This window comes from Bacillus rossius, chromosome 16 (genome assembly GCF_032445375.1).
Source record: "Bacillus rossius redtenbacheri isolate Brsri chromosome 16, Brsri_v3, whole genome shotgun sequence".
Lineage (NCBI taxonomy): Eukaryota > Metazoa > Arthropoda > Insecta > Phasmatodea > Bacillidae > Bacillus > Bacillus rossius.
Window position 1 is genome coordinate 6,232,617 of NC_086343.1, and position 25,793 is coordinate 6,258,409.

Below are 25,793 nucleotides of genomic sequence, written 5' to 3' on the forward strand. Positions count from 1 at the left end.
ACAAAGCGCCTCAAGCTTTTTTCTCATTTATACTAGTATTGCTTATATACTATTGTCATAAATTAAATTTTAAAATTATTTTTTACTTTTTAGTTTGATAATCTTTAAAAGCATGTTTCTTTAGTTTTTTAAACTATATTTATTAATAAGAAACTGTAGCTTTGTCTCACCTCACAGAAAATAATAATTATATTGTAACACCGACACATTGCACACATTTATGGCCTACTGTATGTGTGAGTTCATATTCAAGTCTCCTTAAAAGAATTCCAGTTAGAGAAATTAGTCCTCATTCAAGAAAACAGTACAACACTTTCTCAGAACTGAAGGTCTCTCAAACTTGAGATTATCTAATACAAATAATCATGTATGTAATTCTATGTATAAAAATCCACATTGGCCATGCTCTACAATTCTTCCCCATATCTGTACATCAGCTAAATAAATTTATACCCCAAATGTTTCCACATGCGAGGTAATATTACCACTCTCCACTATTAAGTCATTATGAATTTCACATAGGATTGAATACATACAGTGTCTTTAGTGCTAATGCATTGCACAAATAACGTAGCCCTTGAAGAAACTTTGCTTCTACATGATATTCATGTACTTCATGCAAAAGTGCTCGAGACGTTTACAGAGGTAGAAAGAAGACCACAGCTCACATGTGTGAGGATATGCACTGTCGTCTGAAGGGAAGAACTAAATCAGAAACCAAGAACGTACAGCAGAATGCAGGAACAATGCACCAAACTTCAAGTACAGTTCCGTAAAGTGGCTTGCAGACCGACACCACGCTTTATGCCATAACAAAATTGCATTTAAACAATACACAGGTTACACCATGACAAAACCCACACCATTTAATTTAAAGCTCAGATTGAAAAAGCAAACACTGGTTTGAACAACACCTGGCTTTCTTAAGAAGCTCGCAAAGTTCCTCAAAATAAAGCAGCTTTCTACATCTAGGTACTGTCAAACATGTACATCATCAGAACAAAAATACCTATTATCTGCAAAACATAAAACTGTACAAGTACAGTTTCAAAGCCAACATTACAATTGTAAATATCCACTAACTCCCTGCAAAGCATGTTGAGATATTGAATTTATTTAAAATAGAAAAAAAAAAAAAAAATTGTAATCTAATCAGCTATGTCTTACTGTGAACCCATTGACTTTTTGTTACATCAAAAGTTTTGCTAAATCCACAAACTCAACTATTTAATACTGTAAACTGATGTTGCACTTGTTCAAATGGCCTATGCCATCTACAGTGAGTGCCACTGTCAGCTACCAAGGCTTACTACATGTAAATTATATGTGGTTCCAAGACACCACAGTTTTGTGTGGTACGGTATGTTCCATCCCTCAGTTTGATATTTTTATCCATGTAACTACCCAGGGATGCTTCTAAAACAACTAAACTTCAAGATTGGCAATATTGATATATTTCCAGAAATTACTTATTTGCAAAATAGTCAGCTCTTGCTGATCACACCTGCAACTGCTTCACAAATTTTTGGTCAGGTGAGGTTTAAGACAGTTCTCTGGGATTTTAAAATATGAATTAAAATGGTTCGTAGACTCACTTTAATATATATATTTTTAATCCATTGCCTTTTATTTTCCACTTAGGTTTGAAGTAAAACTATGTATTCCATTTTCAAACAAAATCCTTTTAACTGGGGATGGGCCATCAAATCCTCAATCATCATCAAATCCTTATATTTGAGGAAAAAGATTTGAAGAAATATATCACAAGGAAATAGCGTGAATTAAAAAATTAACACTGATAACCTCCGACGTTTACTAGGTCAATTTTTTTTTTCCTTTACATTTAACCTGTTACCATTCTAAAATTATATAAATGAAATTACAAAATTTATCGTTTCAGAAAACTTAGTTCATGCAAAAAAAAACATTCAAAGGGTTATGATGTTTCAACAACATGGTTGATATTTTCTTTTCGTGTAGATTATTATTTTTTGGTCTCGAACCTGGATTCAGACACGAGGTGCATGTTCGGAAACACCTCTTCGGGGTTCGGATCCGAGGGAACCGGGATCCGACCCGTCGCTACGTCACACAAGTGATCGAGGAAACCGGGATCCGACCCCTCGCTACGTCACACAAGTGATCTAGGAAACCGGGATCCGACCCCTCGCTACGTCACACAATTTATCTAGGAAACCGGGATCCGACCCGTCGCTACGTCACACAAGTGATCGAGGAAACCGGGATCCGACCTGTCGCTACGTCACACAAGTGATCGAGGAAACCGGGATCCGACCCGTCGCTACGTCACACAAGTGACGAGGCAACCGGGATCCGACCCGTCGCTATGTCACACAAGTGATCGAGGAAACCGGGATCCAACCCGTCGCTACGTCACACAAATGATCGAGGAAACCGGGATCCGACCCGTCGCTACGTCACACAAGTGATTGAGGAAACCGGGATCCGACCCATCACTACGTCACACAATTGATCTAGGAAACCGGGATCCGACCTGTCGCTACGTCACACAAGTGATCGAGGAAACCGGGATCCGACCCGTCGCTACGTCACACAAGTGATTGAGGAAACCGGGATCCGACCCCTCGCTACGTCACACAATTGATCTAGGAAACCGGGATCCGACCCGTCGCTACGTCACACAAGTGATCGAGGAAACCGGGATCCGACCTGTCGCTACGTCACACAAGTGATCGAGGAAACCGGGATCCGACCCGTCGCTACGTCACACAAGTGATTGAGGAAACCGGGATCCGACCCATCACTACGTCACACAAGTGATCGAGGAAACCGGGATCCGACCCGTCGCTACATCACACAAGTGATAGAGGGACGACGACGACACAAGAAAGCCAGGGGTCGGGAGGACGGCGGAGGTACTCACTCCTTGGAGTTGGCCTCCAGGCTCTTGCGACGGAGCTCCTCCAGCGTGACGTTGTGCAGCTGCTCCCAGGCCTTCTTCTCCTTCTCGAAGGACTCCCGCCGGTCCTGCATCTCCTGCAGCTGCTGCTCCAGGCTCTTGCGCATCTGCTCGTGCCGCCGCTGCAGCTGTGACACACACGCGGCCACCAGACCGCACGGCTACAGCGGGACTTCCGGTGGCGGACCCAGGATTTTGGTTTGGGAGGGGCTCGACCCAGCTGAGGCCAGGCTTTATCAAGGCAAACACTAAAACAATATAAGGACCCAGATGCTTTTGGAGGGGGCTTCAGCCCCTTAGCCACCCCCTCCCACCCCCCCCCCCCCCCGGATCTGCTACTGAGGACTTCACACGGCAAGTTTTGTCAAAAATGGTGGACTTCCGTCTTCGTCATCGTCAAAAATTAATCGAAACACACGTGTAACAAGTACGTATCAAGCACAATATTACACTGATCAACTGCTTCAACAATTTGTGGTAAGACACTTCAAATGTGTACATTAAATAATAATACTACATATATATTGACGAGAGTTCAGTTGAAGAAAGATCTGCGACTAAAAACATTCAATAATTAAAAAAAAAAATACACATGCAATGTTAAAAGCCCAAAATCATTATACACGTACAATTTTTTTTTTGTAATGTTCCTCAATAGGCCTATGACTGTATGGTGACAGCTAGAGACTGCTTTTATTTACTTTATTTTAAAAAACCATAGATAGAAACTGAATAATGTTTTTTTTTTTTTACTTTGTACATCACATTTTGGGCTTTTAAATAATAAAAACCTAAATTAAGATTTATGGAATTAATTGTATATTTTGATAGCTATAATGAGGTAATTGAGGTGAATTTCCCTGCATTTCGGTTTTATACTGTGTTGACTTCCATTTCGGTGTTTGGCGGGTATAGACTTAATTTTGCTGTTTTTTCGGTCGGTTTGATCACTATTCCCCGGGGGGAGGGGGGGGGGGCTGAATTGTATCTCCTCGGAAAGGGTACCTTTCTGGATTTTCTGTACAATCACACAGCAGAAAATAAACTGGGAAGGTACCCTTTCCGATTTCTTAAAAAGTTTTAGTTTTAATGCAAATATGGACTCGGAAAGGTAAGGTTAGGTTAGGTTAGGTTAGGTTAGGGGGGATAACTTTCACGATTTTAAAGCAGAAAATAATATGCATATTAAGAAATTCGGAAGGGTACATTTCCAATTTATTTTCTGCAGTGTCATTGTACAGAAAATCCTGAAAGGTAACCTTTCCGAGGGGACACCTTTCCAGTGCATATTTGCATTAAAACCAACACATTTTAAGAAGTTGGAAAGGGTACCTTTCCAGTTTCTACCCAGCTGCACTATCACCACCATAAGTCTGAAAGGTACCCTTTCCAAGGGGATACAATTCTGTCGTCCCCTATTCACCATTCAATCTGGCCTGTATATATGGTGAGGCGAGATAAAACCAAAATAACACCGGAAAGCATGTCAAAAAACTCCATAACACCGAAATGCAAGGTATACCATGGAATGAAGTAGCACTTAACCAAAAATTAATTAAAATCATAAAAACAGGAATCTTCTAATTCAGCCCTGAAACCATCTGGCATAACCAGTCAGAAAGCACCCAGAATTGCCTGGTCCAGGAAAAATTCTATTTCGAAATGCAACCTGATGCATACTTTGAGGCTATGACAGTTAGTAACTTGAAGGTGAAACCCTTCCTCGAGCCGAACTTGGCTCTTCTTCAACTCCGGCATCTGCACCAGCTGACTTGACAAGACAATGGATTGCTAGCGTTATCCACCATCGCTTGTATGGATTTATTATCACCATTGACTTCCACCCAAAAACTGTTTCTGTTTCTCCCAGCACTCTTGTACTTTAACCCTTTAACTGCTATGATCGAGTTAACTCGATGTGCTTTAACATGCATACCAATGCGATGATCGAGATAACTCGGACGCGATCATTGTGATGCTGCTGCATCAGCTGTAGATTAACATGTAACATGATTTCGTTTCTTTTGTCGTAGGAGCCGTATACGTAAAGCTAAAATCTAAACATATACTTCTCGATTCCACAATTATTTGGTTAGCACTTTCTCAAAATATAATTTAAAATCCACATTTCTTGCCAAACGTATGTGCGCAGCTAGTAAAACAAATAAAAATTTGTAAAAACAAATAATAAATTTTAGGATAGTGTAAATAAAGTGCAAACTTGTTTTAAGAAGAGAATATTAAAAAACAGAACAGAAATATAGCAACTAACTAGCGTAATTTAAATTTTTTTTAAATTTTTGTTATTTTCACATTTTTGCTTTAAATAACCCAGCACTGAGGGCTTTGCAAAACCATCCAAGTATATAGCAGTTAAAGGGTTAAGACCGCTACTTCTTGTCCACCGGACACTTCGCCACTTCCCTCAGCAGAACGACTGTCACACCTGGACACCTTGGAATGTGTCCTTTTAACACTTGCGGGTATCAGGTGGTTGACTCAAACACTCATGCGCTGTGCAGAGGATGTTCACAGATAGCGCTCGCGACTTCCGCACGAGGCGGAAACTCGCGCAACAGCGAAACATCGAACCCAGTGTGGCACCCCATTATTTTGAGTTTGATGAATTATTACACTGATTCCAAGTTAAAATTTTTTTTTAATGATATTTATAATCAGTGCTAATTTTTAATGAAATTTAGTCTAAAATGTTTTGTGTGAGCACTTTTCTTGGAGATGCTCATTTAAAATCCTTACGACTAAGCAACGAAAAATGATAGCTACAATTCATACAAAACTTAACTCTAAACAAAACATGAACACTTGTAAAATAAACCTTTCAGGGCGGAGTGGGGAATAGCTCACAAACATTACATATCACTCTAAATTGTTTGGTTACCAAGCAAAAACATAGTTTATAATACAGTTAAATTTTCTTAATTTTCTCAAAGCAAATTTTATCAAGAAGAAAATTTTTTTTATTATGTCATACGTAAGAGCTCGGAGCAGTTGAATAAAATGATGAAAAGTAAATAAAAAAAGCATACTTACATCTGCTTCAGAATCCCTAAGTTTTTGTTTCTTTTCTCGAACTTTCATTTCAAACACTTGCTCCATTTCAGCCTCCATCTTCTTCATTTTTGCATCGTGATCCCGCTTCTCCTCTTCCATTTGAGCGAGCGGGTTCCTGAACGCAACAACAGACTGTTTGTTTACTCTACAACACCAACTGGTAAACATTCCCAAGACTAAATTTTGCAATACGTACAATTATGAATTTTAAAATATTAACTAACAGAAGAAGCTAGCTTCCGTGAAGATTAAACTTAAGTACAGTACACCCTCGTGTTCTAAAGCAAACCATTTAAAATTTTATATTTAGTAGAAAAAAAAAAACATTAAAATTTTCTAAGATCAGAGTCAACCTCAAGTTATCAAAATGCTTGTTTTCTTCCACAAACAATTAAAATAAATACTGTACAGAGAAAATAAACTATGTATGGAAATCATAACAAAAATAACTCAAGTCTAAACTTTCATTCATCACTCTAAATAGCACCATCAAACATGTATGCAACAGTACAGTCTAGAATCTAATATACTCTACAGAAAAAAAAAAGATACAATTGTTTTAAAAAAACAATTTTTACTTGCAGTTAAATTAACAAATTTGTGCAACAAAAAAAAAGTGCTGTAGTAAAAAATTGAACTCTGCCTGTGTTTTAACATTCATGCAATAGTTTCTTGAAAACTGAGTGTTTATAACAAGAATGAATAAGTAAACCTAAGCATACAGATACTAAAAACTGATGCATGTTCCCTTCTTGTGGCCATCACATGACTTCACACACAAAAATTATAAAAAGGACCACCACTTATTTACAGTACAATATCCACCAATTTCAACCTAAATAACCAGAACATTATACAGAATGTACAATACAGCTAGTGAAATGGAAATAACGAAGACAGAATAATACAGAAGGGGAAAAGACTGGAAACTTAGCTTACGTACTGGTAATGCAACTTACCAAACCGTCATGAAACTGTTCATGACTCCTTGCGGGCACAAACTGAACGGAAAATGATAAAAAATAATTAGCGTTTGATTGGAACCAGCCATGTGAAAACCAGTGGTAGACAAAACACTCCCACATGCAATAATTATAACAAATAGCTTTTAGAAACGAACTATGAAAATGCATAGTGCATAAACCTACTTTTGAGTGTCATTGTGGATTGTAACACAAAGATATGACAGTAAAACTAATATATAGGGACAAGATATTATGGTTTTATTTTTAGGCCAGTTTCATTTTTAGAACAGGAGATGTCTGTATTACTGTTTTTACTTTATACATTGTTTGTTCATAAAAATGGTATTATCATTTAACAAATATGAAACTAAATATATCATAAGACTGATTTCATGAAAATAGTCTCATTTTGACTGACACAATATGCACTCATACGTTAAAATAATTTGTAATAAGCATGTCTAAACAAAATTACTCAGAAAAATAAAAATAAATTGGCAAATTTAGTGTGTTTGAAAAATATGCAAATGTAACTAATGTAAAATATGTAATCAATAAAAGATGCAAGCTCAAACAACCTATTTTTTCCAAGCCATTTAGTTTTTATAATTTTTGGTACTGAAGTCATGCTACATAATTACATTCAATGAATTAACGATAATAAAAGATAACATTTTTGTGGTTTGAATTCTATTTTGTCAAATTGCTGATTTATGTTAATGTTTTTAAGTTACATTTCGGTGCTAAATGGTGTATTAATTTTAATTTTGATGTTACGTGTTTTATTGGTGTGCTTCGTGGTGTTATTTCGGTTTTATCGCAATTCACCATATAATCTCGTCCCTACCAATATAAAATTAGGAAAATGACGAAACTTTAATAATTTGATACATATTTGATGGGCTAGAAGAAGATATCACCAAAACAAATGCTTAAGTGGCATTATAATTATTCCCTCCTGAAAATTTCTCAACCCTCTACAAATGACCATCTCAACTCACTTGTTCGAAGTTCTCGACGGCTTCCCATCAGTTCCGAGGCCAGCCAGCTTCCGACACCTGTAGTTCTCGTAGTGAACGTTGTTCGTCACGTCTTTGAGGTCTTGCAGGTGAGTGCGAATCAGCATGTTGCGAAGAGCAATGAAGTCACAATGCTCCAGGTTCTCGACTAAGGAACACACAAAAATAAATTTTCAGTTTTTATGGACACAAACACAATGTGATGGCCGTAAAAAAAAAAATCTTTACAATTCAAGCAAATATTTCACTTAAGCAAACAAAATATATTATTTTGTGTTTCTCTCAACTTAATTTGCTGAGCAGCTAGCAGTATTAATTTATATATTTTTTTTCTAATCCGAGGTGCAGAAATGTAGCCTCAATGTTGGATAAGTCGCACAGAATGCGAAGACGTCGTTACAAACTTGGCCCCGTGAGATCTCCCGACGTACACCCTTCAACTTTTCTTGTGGGGATACGTGGAAGAATGAAGGGGCTTAACATCTTTTTAACATCAATGTCATTAGAGATGAGGGATGACCGAGATGAGAACGCAGCACTGATAGAATGAAAGGGTGAACAAAACTGGAGGACCCTGAGAAAACCCACTGGTTTTCCGAAACATCGGCCATGTTTCCCACTTTTTAAGACCCTGGGTTTGATCCCTCACCAAAAATCATTCCCAGACAACCTTGGCGGGATGTAAGTGACTGACCACTCAATGATTCAAAAAAAAAAAAAAAAAACCTATTTTTTTTCTCATTATTATCTATTGGCTTGGATGAGCTTGGAAAAAATATTACTACTGCAATGAATTCTCTGGAGGAACCCACAATAAAGACACTATTGGGACCAATATCACTATTTTATTTGATGTTTTTCACACACAGAAAATGTAATTTACAATATGGCAAGTGAAAAAGTAACACTTGTTAAACAGTTTTTAATTAATAAGCAACATTTCTCAAGTAAATTATTAAAAAAATTTTCTTGAAAAGAAATAATTTTTTAATCATTATACAATACTGAAATTTGTAATTTTTTAGGGCTACATAACATGCTCACCATTCATGAGGTCATCTAGTTTCAAGTTGGCAATGCCATTACACACCAATACACATAGGATAGGAACAGAACATGTCCTATAGTAAGTAATCAAGCATCCCATTAGAAATTTTCTGCAAGATAATACTAAGATTTCTGGACAAGACAAACCCTGGTCTTCCAAAAAATTAAGTGCAGCACATCTATCACTGCAATACGTACTCTGTATGTGTGAATTTTTTTTTAAAAATAACTAAACATGAAAGTATTTTCTTGAATTATAATTTTTTTATGCATCAAAAAAAGAATGACACCTGTAAATTAATTTTCTTCTAACGTTAGTTTATGAAATAATATACAATTCTAGCAATGTAGAATGGGTTCACGAACAAATATAAATGCTTTCAAAAAATTTTTAAAAATAATTACAATCACAAACTTGTTCAAAATAAACCTCTCACCTTCGGCAACACCCCACGGATACTTCCGGCCTCGCAGTTTCTTGCCGTCTACCTCTATGACCGTGTTCGAACCAACCACGGCAAACGGTACCCTGTCTTTCAACACTTTGTTCAGCTTCGCTTCCTCCTCATCCTCTGTGTCTGGGAACTCGTATATCTTAATTTTGTGCTGAGAAATTTCATTCAGTATCTGTGGAGAAACACAATCAGTTTTTAACATTAATGTGGATGCGGTAAGGTAAGCTGAATCTACAAAATAAAGTTATAAAAAGATGGGGGGAAAAAAAATCACAAACCTGTTTCTTGAAATGACTACATTCATCCGGTGTCATCGTATCCGCTTTCGCAACTATAGGAATAATGTTGACTTTGTCGTGAAGTCGCTGCATGAATTCGATGTCTAGTGGTTTCAGGCCGTGTCCGGATGGTGTTATAAAATATAAACAACAGTGCACTCTACTGTCCACAAGTGTTTTACGGTTCACTCGTGATTCTGCATTGAGGTACTCTTCATATTTGGTTTCAATGTAATCTATAACAGGTTGCCAACTGAAAAAGAAAATGTATATAAATTAACTACAAATAATGATTACCTACCTATGTTTGTAGTGCAAACAAAATATAATACACTAAGGGCCGGTCTTACCATCCTCTAGGCAAACTTCCAGGTAGCTACCCTGCGGATAAGCTACCCGGACCCTTTACCCGATGGTCCTGTCTTACCATCCCATTTACACCTCCGTGTAGCTAACTGGAACTTGCCCGGTGGATAGCGAGGATGTGTGTTAGGTTGGTATATTTTTGACAGAGATATCGAAGAAACGATGATTGTGATTGGCCCTCAGATTTTTATTTTATCTTGCTAAACATTAGAGTACCGAAGGCTTAGTGTATTTACATTGTGATGAAAATTCGCCCGGTAATTTGGGAATATAAATAAACACTTGTCAAGGAGAAGAGGTTATGGTAGTTTTAATTAGAATTTCCTTTCTCTTTAAAACAATTCTTGTCAAATAAGGCTACAGCTGTAATTCACACTGTGGCCATAGTTTCTGTTTAACAAGTGCAACAAAGGGGGGCAGCAAAACGTGCAAAAGACTAAAGCTCATGTATACGCAAACTTATGCCCTACTATAGTGATGAAACATGATTTTTAAAAAATACCCACCTGGGGACTTAAGTCTTACATGTGTGCAATCAATAGCACCAATTACTTTTGGAAACTGGGCCATTTCGTAGAAATTTGTCTGAGCATTTCTTATTTCTTGCTCAGTCGATGGCATCCTAATATAGGCAGGTCTCAATGAAGCAATTCCAAATGTCACTTGTTTAATTATTCTAGAAGCTGTTGCTTTACTGACACCTACAAAATCTCCAACACTGGATAGCATTGTTCCCAGGGCATAAAACCGCAATGTCAGCAACAGTTTGTTCAGTGGCGAGACTGCATGATTTCTGGGGGAAATAAAAGCAACAAGATGACAAACTGTTGTTTACATGTATGTTAGGACCCTGGGGTAGGAATACAAAAAGGCACTTTGAGAATTCAGAACAGCCAAAATAAAGCACATTCTGAATGTAATTTACAAAATAAAAGCAGGAATATTTTATTGAAGCGATGTTGACAATGTAAACATTATGCACATGTTATGGTCCGATATAACCTATAAACCTATCAGTTTCATTCAATTTTACAGAATATATAGCATAAGCATACATTTGTAATGTAAAAACAAATGAATTTTTTTGGTAAAAGCAATCGCCTGTCTGTTCGCGATCTAATCAGTGGTTCAAGCTCTTCCAAGTCCAGAACTGTATCTTTACTTAGCCTGAATCTCGCTGAAAACTCTTTATCGTTCCATTGGTTCAAATGGTCTGGTATTTCTCTAAAAATATGTGGACCTCTTGCTAAAGCATTGATTACTTCAATGATCTCTTCATCGTCGTCATCGTCTCCAAAAATCTCACCAACATTATTGACGACATCGACGAACCCTGCTTCGGCCAATTAGATAAACGAGTGAAGAAAATTACAGTCCATGCACCACGTTTTGGCAAATGAACACAATTCAACACATTGCAATAAACGTGCCACGATGTGGCACACAGATTATATAGTTATATGCCGGGTAGTGATTTACCCAGAGCTTCAACCTCCCGGTAAAATCGACAATTATTTATCTTCCGGGTACGCCTACTCATAGGTGGTAACACATTTTGTCATTTGCCAAGGAGATAAATTTTACCCGGACCTTGCCAAGGGATGGTAAGACCGGCCCTAAATGGCACACACATTAAAAATTATATACTAAAATAAAGTATTTACTTTGAATACACCAAGCATAAAATGAACAGCAGCCAGAAATTTAGTCATAAAGTCAATCTTAAATTACAAGTCATTCAACATGATATAATTCATAGCAAGAAAGTAATTACATTTGTATGTAAATCTCAGACCTAAGAGCCAGTTACAGAATTCTATATGAATAATTATACAGAGAACAAAATAAAATTTATTTTGAAAACATTTAAAGCATCTGGAAACACAAAAAGTGTTTTTTGAAAAATAACTTATATGCTAACATTCGCCAAAAAATTCCAGAGTATGAAAAAATGAATTAAGAGTTATTTTTGTTGCTCCCAGAAAGTAGTGAAATGTTTTTAAAAAGAGCTTGCTTATGATTTAATTTATAGTATTCTTCAATTTTGGTCATACTTTAAGTTAAAAACAATGTCAAATTTGAGTTTACAAGCAAAAAATTACCTTCAGGAACAACTAGTGAATCAACATACATTTCATCCTTAAAGTTTGATGCAAATTTTGATGCATTTACTAGTATAAGACTTTAAATGGGCCTTTATACATATGTTTAACATATGTCAACAAAAATACCACAGGGCAACAAAAAAAAACCTGCAGAATGGAAGGGGACAGACCTAAGAATTCAACAGATCCTAGCAGTCAAAAAGTCCTTGAACATATGGTAGATATAAGTTAGTAACCATAGGAATGGACAAGAAAGGTGAATAAATGAATGAACACACAGAAAAGGGGATCAAACACATTATAAACCCCTGTTTTTCCAGTGACGAGCATCAGTTTGTGCCTCATTACAGGAACAGAAGTCAGTTCCCGAAACATTGCAACTGTTGTCTTTTAGGAAGCTTTCTTTCTGTGTTCTTCTGAGCGGTTGTTGCGTTATACAGAATATACATATTTTAGTTTCATCGCTTGGTACGCCTATGCGTCACCATTTTGTCGTGTTGTCAATATTATAAGTTTTGTATATTCGTTGAGTTTGTCCACTTGTCGAGTGTTGTTCGGAGTTTTTTTTTCTGTTCCCCTTACAATTGCTCATCATCGTCAGCCCACTGTGTCTGTGCCGTGGTATTTTTTTTTTGATGTGCGACATCTGAGCTCTCAGGGTGTGACATTTGGTAGGAGTAAGTTTCACGAATGGAATGGAAATTGCACAGAACGGAATGTATAATCACGGTGCTGCCATCTGTGACAGATGCCGCGAACCAAAGAGTCCACAAAGTCGAAAGGGAAACTTTATAGTATTAACACATTAACAGTTTAATGTATTTTTTGAAGACGGACAGCGTTTTAGTAAAATTCCTTGTCCAAAGTCAGGTCCAAAGTCGGCGTTTAGCATTTCTTTCCTTCGTTTTTTCAATTTTTGGCCTGGGAGGGGATGGGGGTTTTTATCGGAGCATTTTCATTATATAGTCAAAATTTTGGTCTGCAAATGGAATGATTCGATAGGCCTGAACGACAGACAGGCCTGTCCCTCGGGTAGGGCAGCTGGCCCCTGTGTACGTCAGCCCCATTGCATCCACGTTGACCCGCCTAAGGCAGGAAACTACATCTACATACCGATTTTCATTTTTCCTTCCAACGAGACAGAAGCCACTCACCAATTGCTGTTGTCCACGGCGTCCCCGAAGCCCGGCGTGTCGACTATCGTGAGCGTGAGGTTGACGCTGTTCTCCTTCAGCAGCACCTTGCTGGTCTCCACGGCGACAGTCTTCTTGATGCGCAGCGACGGGCCGGGGTACTCGCTCGAGTAGATGTCGGCCAGGAACATGGAGTTGATGAGCGTGGACTTGCCGAGGCCGGACTCGCCTGGAACACCCCCCGACAGCTCTGCTGGACAGGCTCCGCGCTTCCGACGGGAAGCCTGCGATTCACGCCGAACATTCGTCATGCCCGAACATTACTGAATACTTGCCTTCGGGTCAGTGGCGTAGCCAGGATTTGTGTATGGGGGATGTTAATAAGCATGCCCCCCCCCCGTCCCTAACGTATTTTAGCGGGGGGGGGGGGGGGGTCCGGGGGTCCTCCCCGGGAAAATTAGGATTTTAAGGTGTAAAATAGTGCTATTTTAGCAGTTTTACGTACTTAAATTTAAATATTGTAATGGTAAAAATTTTATTAATTTTTATTATGAAATTTGTTTGAGTGATGAATAAGAAATTTAATTAAAGATTTGGGGCTAAGGGGGGGGGGGAGGGGTGTTTGAACCCTTAAACCTCCCCCCTGGCTACGCCCCTGCTTCGGGTGTCTTCGGAATTCTTTTGTTTAGGTGAAAAAAGTCTGTTTTAAATGCCGGACATAAACAAATAAAGGTAGTAAGTTTCATAACAATAATACAAATTAAGCCATTAAAACCAAGACTAATATTTGAGTAAATATGCGAACATTCTTATCTTTTACATTCGTCTTGCAAATGTCATCAAATTAAATTGCGATGTAATTAACTTCAGATTTATTTGTTGTTTGGATATTGTTGTGCAAGTAATAAGTAAAAAAAAAATTACGTGAGTTCCTACTGTTAATCCTTTGTTCCAGTTTGTTAGGTCAGGTCAGTTACATTATAAATACTTTAAAACTAAACAACCGTTAAAAATAATTCATATTATTTTTAATGTCTGCTTAGTTTGAAAGTATATATAATGTAACTGACCTGACCTAATCTACCATTTTAATGAATTAGGCATTCACGAACACACGGCAAAATAAAAAAAATGTGTTTTTTCACCTAAACAAAAGAATTCCGAAGTCAACCGAAGGCAGGTATTCGGTAATCTTCGGGCATGTCGAATACTCTGCGTGAATCGTAGGCTTCCCCACTTCCGACACTCCGCGTCCATGCAGGGAACTCTAGGTAGAAATAATTTTTTTTTGAAAATGTAAGCATTAAAAATTAGTTTTACGTGAATCCAAACTGTACATCCCAAGTCGAATCAGGCGATTTTGAGTGGCTAATATATTGTACCAACTTTTTTTGGTTAATTTTTTTATAAGTACAAATGGTGGCTTAATATGTATCAAACTTGGTGCAACTTATCGCAAGCATTCACTCATTCAGTGTGCATTAGCCATAAGAAGCCATGAAAATGTTTTTTAGGCATTCAAATTTGACGAGTGTACGTTCCTTGCTATGTTCCAGAGGGCTTACATCACTGATGTTCTATCTATCAATGAAGAATCAAGCATCAATGAAGGCAGAATATGTTTGCTTAGAATTTTATATCAAATCCTATTTACGTAAACAAAATTATTTTCAATTACAAAATAGAAATTAACTTTGAACTGAAAGAGTACAAATAAAATAAATTTGAAATGATTCAATATCTCTCTTATGAAAAAAGTTAAATTGATCTTTAAAAATCTTCCATATTTCTAACCCCTTGGTCCAATTTTGCCCATAAATGAACTCAAGACAAAATTTTCCATCACTAAACTTATGTATCAGTTTGGAAATATATTGTGCAAAATTATGGCAGTTATGGCACCCATAAAAGTGATCTATATACACACACAGACTTTTGAATTGACTATGGTTTTGGGGTCTAAGAACCAGGAAAGAAAAATTTGGTACAAGTTTTCTGTAGTCCCACCATGGTAACGAAATAGGCAAGTATTCTTTGCAAAAAAAAACCTGACTGGCCACTTAACTGAAACAATGTATGGTCACACCAGCAGTTTCTTCCTTATCATTGACGGCCGTTTGCAAGAGAAGCCTTTGCCTTAGTTGACCGGGGCCATTCAGGACGAGTTTGGTTCCACACAAAATTTGCTGCGATTCGTGCGCAGACAGTGGGCGTGTACTTGAAAGGAACTCAACCAATCATGCTACAGTGTTTCAACACGCATTCCCTAGGTATGGTCTATTTTAAATCTACCTATAAGAAAAAGTGAGAAGTCTCCAAAATATGCATGCACTTTGGGCCACAAGAGAGGCATGATAGCAATTAAGGTACAAGCTATTAGGAAATGAAAAGATGGAGGTTGAAATGCTGGAATGCGAGCTATCAGCCACACACACCTCAGAACCGTCCTTATGGAGATGAAACAGACTCACGTCAGTGTCTGGTTCTGGGGGAGGGGATGAGAGCCCCTTGAATAAACACGGCCAGGGTGTGGATGTAAACTACGAGGAGGGGGGCGAGAGATGTACGGCTGCGGCACAGCAGCGCCCCAGCTCTGGGGGAGACCAGCCCCCTTCAGGACACACCAACTGCCTGCAGAGCTTCACAACAATCCGTGCGATTTGAAAAACTGCTGCGAGACATCAGAGGTTGTGTGTCGTTACGGAAAAGCATCAAAAAATAAGTCCTTTCCTTTTTTTTAAACTGTATTTTAAGATGAGTGACAAATGGCTAAAATGTGTGTTTTGAAAATATTTTTTTAAGACATGTGAAACCAGGTAGAGATTCTTGAAACCACTCGAGGACTTGCATTACACCTTTATCGTCATTACTCGGCCATAAAGTGTTATGTTCACCGCACAAATATCACAGTTGTCCAATGAACAACGAGAAGACTGCTTACCAGTCTCTCTCTCAGCCTTGCACTTAGAGGCTATAACGCGCCAGAAGCACCAACGAGCGTTTACAGCAGGATGGTAGCACAGTAATGAAGGTAATACTCTACCCGATGGGGTGAGTTATTAGCAGGATAATAGCACGGTAATGGAAATGCTCTACCCAAAGGAGTGAGTTATTAGCAGGATAATGGCACAGTGATGGAGATTCTCTACCCAGTGTGGTGAGTTTTATCAGGATTGCATTACAGTAATGCAGGAAATGCTCTTCCCAATAGGGAGAGTTATTACTAGATGTTGGCACAGTAATGAAGAAGATACTCAGGCAAATAGGGTCAGTTATTAGAAGAATGACAGCTCAGTAATGGCGATGCTCTACCCAAAGGGGTGAGTTATTAGCAGGATAATAGCACAGTAATGGAGATGCTCTAGCCAAAGGGGTGAGTTATTAGCAGGATAATAGCTCAGTAATGGAGATGCTCTAGCCAAAGGGGTGAGTTATTAGCAGGATAATAGCTCAGTAATGGAGATGCTCTAGCCAAAGGGGTGAGTTATTAGCAGGATAATAGCACAGTAATGGAGATGCTCTAGCCAAAGGGGTGAGTTATTAGCAGGATAATAGCACAGTAATGGAGATGCTCTAGCCAAAGGGGTGAGTTATTAGCAGGATAATAGCACAGTAATGGAGATGCTCTAGCCAAAGGGGTGAGTTATTAGCAGGATAATAGCACAGTAATGGAGATGCTCTAGCCAAACGGGTGAGTTATTAGCAGGATAATGGCACATTAATGGAGATTCTCTACCCAAAGGAGTGAGTTATTAGCAGAATTGCAGTACAGTAACGCAGGAGATACCCTACCCAATACGGAGAGTAATTACTAGAGACCTGTAAAATTCGCGGATATTTCGCGATAGGATAGAGTCCAAATACTTTTGACATTATTTTGATTCAGTGATTGGGCCACAGTTTATCTGAAGGACTCTGGGCCAATGAAAAATCTTTAACAGAAGAATTAGCGAATCACGATCATTCCAGTCAACAGGTTTTTTACGAGTCGGTAACTAATCAGCAGATGTAATTTGCACGAGTGCGTAGAGGATCATGGAGTCTATCCTTCAGGGATTTTAAATCGCGAAATTTACAGGTCTCTAGTAATTACACTGTAATGAAGAAGACACCCGGGCAAATGGCGAGAGGTTTCGGCAGAACGGTAGCCTAACAATGGAGGAGATGCTCTGGAGTATAGTCGCCGGCGGCTGGGGCTGGGACTGGGACTGGGACTGGGACTGGGGGTGAGGGGGTGTACGGGGAGCCGGAGAGACTCACCCACCACCATCAGCGTGAAGTCGAAGCCCTTCTTGACGGCCTTGCGGTACACCTGGTTGGGCAGGTTCGCGAAGCCCACGTAGCCGTCCAGCTCCTTGGTGCGGCGCTCGGGCAGCTTGTCGCGCTCCGCCTTGTTGTAGCGCTCCTTGTTGTCCGCGGCGGCGGCGGCGTCGTTGTCGGCGGCTAGCGTGGCGGCGGCGGCGGCGGCGGCGGCGGAGCGCTTGGCCAGCGCCTCCTTGACGGCGCCCGGCGTGGGGGCGGGCACGGGGGCAGGCGCGGGGGCGGGCACAGGGGCGCCGGGGGGCGGCTGGGACGGCGTGCTGACCCCGCTCGCCGGGGGCAGCTCATTCTTGAAGAACAGCTCCCGCTTGCTCTGCAGCTGCAACACACGTATCCGGGTTCCCGATCCGACACTAGCTCACACTATGCTACTACGGTCACAGTGGCGGATACAGGATTTTGGTTTTGGGAGAGGGGCCTGACCCAGCTGAGACTAGGCTTTATCAAGGCGAACACTAAAACAATAGTGGACCCAGATGCTTTTCGAGGGGGGGGGGCCTTGAGCCCCTTAGCCCCCCACCCCCACCCCCTCTGGATCCGCTGATTACGGATTAACTCAAAAATAAAAAAACAATAATAATAATAAATTTATATGGAATGAATGCGTGTTTTTGTTTGCTAAAAGAGCGATAAACACGTTCGAGTTGTTATTGAGGTAATGTGTTAAATTGATAAGACATTTACAAAAGCATTGTCGATGGTACTGTTGGAGGTCACGAGCCACTCGGGGCAGCCGTGGGTCGGGAGAAAAGGGGGGAGGGGGGGTCACTGGCCCGCAGAGGGCTGACCCCGGATACAGAGCACTACTCGTGAATGAAGCTGTGCCCCTCCCCACCTCCCCTCCCCCCTCCCTCTTGTACTCAGCGATGCGCTATCAGCTCCGGCGCGCGAGGATGGATGGACTCTGCAGCCGCGCCACGGGCGCTAAGGACCACACAGGCTCGGACACAGCACGCCGCACCGCCTCTACGGCTCATCCTGACAAGCAACGGTTCATCTCATTCATTACAAAACAGTTTAAGAATCATGTTTGCTGTAGTCGTTGTGCGTAAGCTTTTTTTTATTTTAAATATCTAGTATACATTAAGCATGTTATTTTATGACACGCTTTTTGCCACGAGCAGCTCGATCGGTGCCGGATTACAAAAAAAAATTACCTAACCCCCAGAATGCCGGACTAAAGACAGCAAAAAAAAAAAAAAGGGGGGGAAATCGTGTGGGGCCAGGTGTTATCCTCGAATCTCCTACACGAGCTATGGCGCGTGCTCCCAGCTCCGCACCGGCTCAGCTGGGCCGCCCCGGGTCCACACAGTTAGTTCCCTGGGTACAAGCCCCTCCTGGCTCAGATCAACTGCTCAATGAAGCGACCCCGAGCTGCCGTTGCCGACTGACCGACAGGGATGTCTTCATCGCCAGTAGCGGACCCAGGCGCCGAGCACCCCAACTCGGCATCGAACCACGAGGCCCCTACTAACCTCCTGTTTCTGTGCCTGCAAATAATAAGTTTCGACGGGGATCGTGTAAATAACTGACTTTGAAAAATAATTCGTTGAGAATCTTGGTGACTAAAAATGGCCCCGAGTTAAAATTTTTAATTTTAATTTCGAGGGGGGAAAATAATTTTTATTTTCCACGTTAAACCCGTGTGTTGTCCAGCCATCCTTGTTTTGAAGGAAGGAGGGAGGGGTGTGATGTAATATTCAGCTGAGCAGCTGAATTCTTTAACTGCTCAGGCGATGTGGCAGTACCTCTACTTCAGCGAGCTCTGTCTGCGCCACTGTTCTGGCCTCGGGAAGCCTACGATTCACTTGTCCTTCTGGACATACCCGAATTCTCACGTTGGCAAGCCTTCTTTCAACAGACGAGAGAGCCAAACCCGAAGTTCATGCTCGCTTTTTTTTTCCCCGTACCACAACAGGTATTTATTCGGGGGAAACCGTTTACATGATTTCACAGTATCTTTCATGTAGCTATCCTAACCAAATCAACCGTCCACAATGTTTTAAAGTATTTATAATGTAGCTAACCTAACCTAATTGACCATTAGTTGTCATGAGTTGTATATTTATATACAATGAACAAAAAAAAAAAAAACAAGATGCACGATCGGGAGTTTGGCTCTCTCGTCTGTTGAAAGTAGGCTCTTGCCAACGTGAGTATTCGGGTCTGTCCAGAAGGACGAGTGAATCGTAGGCTTCCCTTCTGCCTCGCGTGAAGGAAAACGAGACCGTGTGAACCACCCCCCCCCCCCTTCCCCCCCACACACACACATGCCGAGCTCCAACAAAGGTGTCTCTTCCTGCAACACTCTCCCTGAAGCACCCAGGTCGACCAAGAAGGAAGACCCGTCCACAACAGTCCAAACTTGTGGGGCGGTCCCGTGTCCTCATATCCTGATGTGAATGGACGACACACTGCCACACGGAAAACGAAATCTACTAATTTTCTAAAATACTCAATAGACCCCAGTAAATATACAGCCCGAAATAAGTTTTTTTCGGTTTGTTTTCATGCATTGTAAGTTTTGATTGTTAATTTAAATTATGACAGTTGTAAGAGTTCTATGATATTTAGTCATTCGATAAGGCACTATGCCAAAAATGAATTCGTGTGCTTGGCCTTTGAAATGTGCCGGTCGCAAACGGACAGCACTAAGTCAATACTTCGTCTTGATCTTTTTTTTTTGGCTTCCTGTTCCCGACACATCATCCGTCATTTTCCGTTTACATTTTTTTTTGAAACGGGAACCGGAAACGACAAATATCACGTGTTTTGTTCTTATTCTATGCTACCAGAGTACAGATTGGTACAAAAACTGCAAGTTCGCCGATGCATTCGGACCAGGGTCGAAGGTGAATATTCGGGCGTGTTCGGGCAGGGACAGAGCTTGATGTAGCCTACATCTTAGGCTTCTCGTGTCCGGGTAGGTGGAATCCTTCAGGACATCGGTCAGCATTTTAAACAGGGCAGCTACCAAACCTATGAAAAAAAAAATTACTGACTTTTCCAGGTTTAAAAAAAAAACCTTCCATGGCCCATTAACTTAGTTGGTCACCAGTAACTGACAATAATAAATTCAAAATCTCGACTCTTACGCATAACACACTTTAATACAGGCAATTGTGAATTGTATTATGGCCCTACTGTCGATAAGGGACGGCTATCTGCAGTTTTCTTCAGTTCGTGGTCTTTGCCATGTGATTAAACGCCCAAAACACTGGCTCAAGCGTGGTGTTTTGCATCATGGAAACTTGTTTTTAAATGACTTATTTTATGGAAGTGATAATGTTTAACGGCGAAGATTCTACACAGTAGCGAGCCGTGGCTTAGTTCAAATGTAGCACACACTTGTTTCATCAATGGACGTATACACATCTTGGTGTTGGGCAAGCCGTTTTCGTGCACGCATCCGACGAGTAAAACATGGATACCCCAGTATTTTCACACGGCCAGAAACCGCACGTCGCTCTGTCACGATCAAAGAGTTCCAAGCCAAGTGAATCCACGGCAAGAAATAATACTGAACGACCAGAGACAAATTAACACACACGAAGAGGTTCTTCATTAAGAACTTTTTTTTTTTTTTCGTGAAATATTTTATCACTTCAGATGTAGTAGCTTGGCTTCTGGGTTGTAGCCGAGTCCTTGGGCGAATAATTCAACGGACGTTTCGGTCGACATTGCAGTCGGCCATCAGGAGTAGGTAAAATGCTCACTGACGATGGCGACTGCAATGTCGACCGAAAACGTCGGTTTGAATTATCTCGCCCCGAGGACGCGGCTGCAACCCAGAGGAAGCCAAGCTACTTCAGACAAATGGCCGTGGAAAGCCTGCGAAACATCATCACTTGAAAATAATTTTAATTTAATATTTGATGAATGTTTGGTGTGTGTATTGGGTTGAAGTTTGTCAGGCGCCTAGCTAGTGGCGCCTAGGTCGCGGCAGCCAGACGCGCCACGTGCTAGCGACCGTGGAGAGGAGACGAGGTGATCAATACGGCGCCTCGCTGGACCCGGCTGCTGTGTCTCTCCTAGCGCTCCGCCCCCGCCCCGCCCTCCGAGGACTACAACACCTGGTCTACCATTCAAACAACCTCCCACGACCTCCAAATAAAACTATACTATCAGACCTGCCAACATTCAAATTTAAAAAATCATGAGGTCCTCGATAAAAATTTTCAGGCCCATAAATACAGGTTAGATATAAAAAAAAACAACACATCAGAATCTTTAAATTTAAGTGACACACCTGTACATATGTTACATGGTCTCTGCTTCAAAATTTATCTCAACAAATCATAGGTTGCAGATTTAGGGCCTAATTTAGTTGAACATAATTTAGCGCTGTCGATAGTGATCATGCAGGGCCGCAACTAAAAAAGATGTAAAATAACATTCTGCTCGTGTAACACTATTATCACTGTTCACAGCAAAATTATTTTTTTTTATTGGAAGCAATATACACTTCACGTGTTAGTTGTGTTTTTTTTTGTAGCGACATGTTTCACAATGTCTCCTCTTCCACTATGCGAGATAGAAAAATCAGCACGGCACACGCTACAAAACGCAAAATTGCTTCCTTTACGTGACTCGAGTAGTGATGGAAACTCGTTACCGTAAGCTTTCGTAAAACTTGTTTTTTAACTTTTACAAACAAATTCTTGGGGCCCCGAAAAATCGTGAGGAAACACTATTTTGGCGTGAGGGCGTGAGATGGACCTTAAATTCATGAGCCTCACACCAAAATCGTGAGAGTTGGCAGGTCTGTACTATCGTATATCGTGGGCTTAGTGGAAAAAGTTGGTAAGTCCACTTTTTGTTGTTGTGAAAATGAGTTTACTTTCACAGATGAAGTTGTAAGGGCAATATCTTCGCCAAGAAAACGTTTGGAAGTCCAAATAATGAATGATTGTGGACGTTTTCGTCTAGCTTTAAAATTTCGGCACGTCCATTATGAACGCTATTCTAGGCAAGCAAAACTTGGTAAGTGAACTAACAGTCTTTTTTTTTTTCCCCAGAAATTGGACTTACCGACGTTTTCCACTGAGCCCACGATATTAACAATGAGCAAATAATGAAGTAAATACATAAGAGACGGATTTACAGGAACATACAGATTTTTTTAAGTAAAAAAAAGGCTAAGAACTTCTCTGTGATCATTTCAATATTTAAGTGGTCATTTCACAAGTACATACATAGGTGAGCGTATGTTTTAGTTCTAAGTTATGCGACAAAAAAAATGAAAGTCAGCAGAAGACTGCTGGAAATAAAATTTTCCGAAAAATTTCAGCACAGTTGGTGCGTTTATGTCAGAGCTCTTTCGGTTTCGTGACAGACTGTTAAGAGAAACCATTGCCTTTTATTTCATGCAATACAGCTTCCGTGGTATTTTTTTTTTGTTTGTTTGACATGGAATAGAACTTAAGCTTTGGCTACTTGTGTTGCAGTCGCCCCAGCGGTGTCTACAAATGAAATAAATATTTAATTGCAACAAAGTGTAGGTCTGGGAGATACGATTTATGCCTTGACGTGCCAAAAAAAAAAAAAAAAAAAAGTTCAAAACTAAAATTTTTAGTTTTTTTTCCTTTAATTCACGAGTTTTTTCCCTGATGTTGAAATGACAAGGCTATTGCCAACCCAACTAACAATAAACCTTGCAGGCGCAGGTCTCCCACAGGGATGAAAAAAAAGGGGGGGGGGGGACGCGGAACCCGCATGTGAGAGCCAGACCCCAGGCGTGGTTATCGCCGGCAGTCCCCCCCCCCCCCCCCAACCCACACGCTCCTTCCCAGCAGACGTGAAAGTACCAGGCATGACTTGTTTTGCATCCGTCTACACTATACACACAACCATAAATATTTTTTCCCCTTCCAAACCCCATGAACGTGCCAGTGTCTTAAGCCCACGGAATATTTCACGCATTATAATCAAGGGAAAAAAATAGGGTTAGTTAGTTAAATTGCAATATTGAAAATTTATTTGAGAGGAAATAAACTAGGTCTATTTATAATGTTGCATTACCTTAATTCTATCCATATCCAAGGTTAAATAAAAATGTTTCGATAGAAATATATAACGTATGAAATATGTCAAATCAGCTGTTATAAACAAAGGTATTTAAAAAAAACCGTCAAGAGATAATTTCTACATTAAGAGGGCTGTCTCGGACCATTTATATTAATTGCGCGAATATAAATTAAAGTGAAACGTAAAAAAAATGCAGGTTGGCAAAAATATTGTTGGAAATAAAGGTTTCGTGACCGGTATTCCAGTTTCGATAACTTCTTCGTGACCGGTATTCCAGTTTCGATAACTTCTTCGTGACCGGTATTCCAGTTTCGTTAACTTCTTCGTGACCAGGATTCCAGTTTCGTTAACTTCTTCGTGACCGGTATTCCAGTTTCGTTAACTTCTTCGTGACCGGTATTCCAGTTTCGATAACTTCTTCGTGACCGGTATTCCAGTTTCGATAACTTCTTCGTGACCGGTATTCCAGTTTCGTTAACTTCTTCGTGACCAGGATTCCATTTACGTTAACTTCTTCGTGACCGGTATTCCAGTTTCGTTAACTTCTTCGTGACCGGTATTCCAGTTTCGATAACTTCTTCGTGACCGGTATTCCAGTTTCGTTAACTTCTTCGTGACCAGGATTCCAGTTTCGTTAACTTATTCGTGACCGGTATTCCAGTTTCGTTAACTTCTTCGTGACCGGTATTCCAGTTTCGATAACTTCTTCGTGACCGGTATTCCAGTTTCGTTAACTTCTTCGTGACCAGGATTCCAGTTTCGTTAACTTCTTCGTGACCAGGATTCCAGTTTCGTTAACTTCTTCGTGACCAGGATTCCAGTTTCGTTAACTTCTTCGTGACCGGTCTTTCAGTTTCGTTAACTTCTTCGTGACCGGTCTTTCAGTTTCGTTAACTTCTTCGTGACCGGTCTTTCAGTTTCGTTAACTTCTTCGTCACCGGTCTTTCAGTTTCGTTAACTTCTTCGTGACTTGTGACCTGCAGGCGAGGCGACCCCGCGGGACTCCGCCCGCGCTAATTACGCAGCGACTGGCATAATTCAGGCGGCGACAGCTGCGGCCAGAAGGAAGAGCCCCCTCCCTCCCCCTCCTTCAGGAACTGAACGGGCCGCTCTGTGCCGGCCCGAGCGGCCCGCTACAACGACCGGGCTTGTTCGGCGCCACTCGGCCGCACTCGGCTACGATCACTCGTCCACGATCATGGATGCCCAACCCCCGCATGGTAGACTCATTTCTACTCTGTCCAACACTTCATCCAGACCATCCTCTGTCTCCTGTAAATTCCTACACGTAATGCATGCCAATTTGCATCCCGCATGAATGTGCCCAGGGTTTTCCCTGTGTCTATGCAGGTTTTACCTGGGCCCAACCTATCTCTAGTTATAGTCTAGATTTAAGAGTGAGGGGAGTTAGTCATGGCGCCAATCGCTGCCATGGCTGGCCAATCCCCTCCTAGCACATGATGCATGCGACCCTCTCCCTGCATGGCTAATCCCAGCATGACTAGGCGTATAGGCTTCGGCCTGAGACGCACCTAGGTCCCTCCCTAACCCGGACCCCTCCCAAACACACAATTTTTAGTTAGGTTAGGAAGAAAAAAAAATCATGGAAGGGCCGCACCTTCCACGTCCGAGCAACACACAACCCTCCCTCACCTAAAAAAAAAAAAAAAAAAAGGTTTGTCTGTAAAGTCGGTTTACGGACGATAATTTTACGTGATAACGTCATAAGAAAACATTGATGAAAAATTTGCATACTTTTTTTTTAATTTTCAAATTTTATTTACAGTTTTTGCAAATTTAATTTAAATAATTTGTTTAAATATAATCACGAACAATTAGTTAAAAAAACCCGCCTTAACCTGTTTGATATTATAGAAGTTTTTCTCGCACGGTGGTTGGCCGGTTTAATGCACGCTCGGCTCAGGCGGAACGTGACAATTTTTCGTGCGTGCAGCCGGCTTTCATCTATTTATAAGACGTTATCACGTCAAAAAAAAACGGCAAGACAAAAGTGTTCCGCGTCGCGTCGCTATAAATATGCTTCCCTCCGAGCGATGAACTTTCA

General features: G+C 40.6%; 1 protein-coding gene across 2 annotated transcripts in view; it reads right to left on the reverse strand.

Annotated features, from left to right (window-relative positions):
* LOC134540189 (septin-7) overlaps positions 1-25,793 on the reverse strand; it is a 107,045-nt gene that overhangs the window by 20,700 nt on the left and 60,552 nt on the right. For both annotated transcript variants that reach the window (XM_063382759.1, XM_063382758.1), the window contains exons 2-8: positions 17,642-18,020; positions 13,403-13,610; positions 9,778-10,030; positions 9,482-9,671; positions 7,980-8,145; positions 5,993-6,128; positions 2,906-3,069 (exon numbers count right to left, since the gene is read on the reverse strand). In XM_063382759.1, coding sequence (XP_063238829.1) covers positions 2,906-3,069; positions 5,993-6,128; positions 7,980-8,145; positions 9,482-9,671; positions 9,778-10,030; positions 13,403-13,610; positions 17,642-18,020 — 1,496 coding nt within the window. The remainder of the gene's footprint in view (positions 1-2,905; positions 3,070-5,992; positions 6,129-7,979; positions 8,146-9,481; positions 9,672-9,777; positions 10,031-13,402; positions 13,611-17,641; positions 18,021-25,793) is intronic.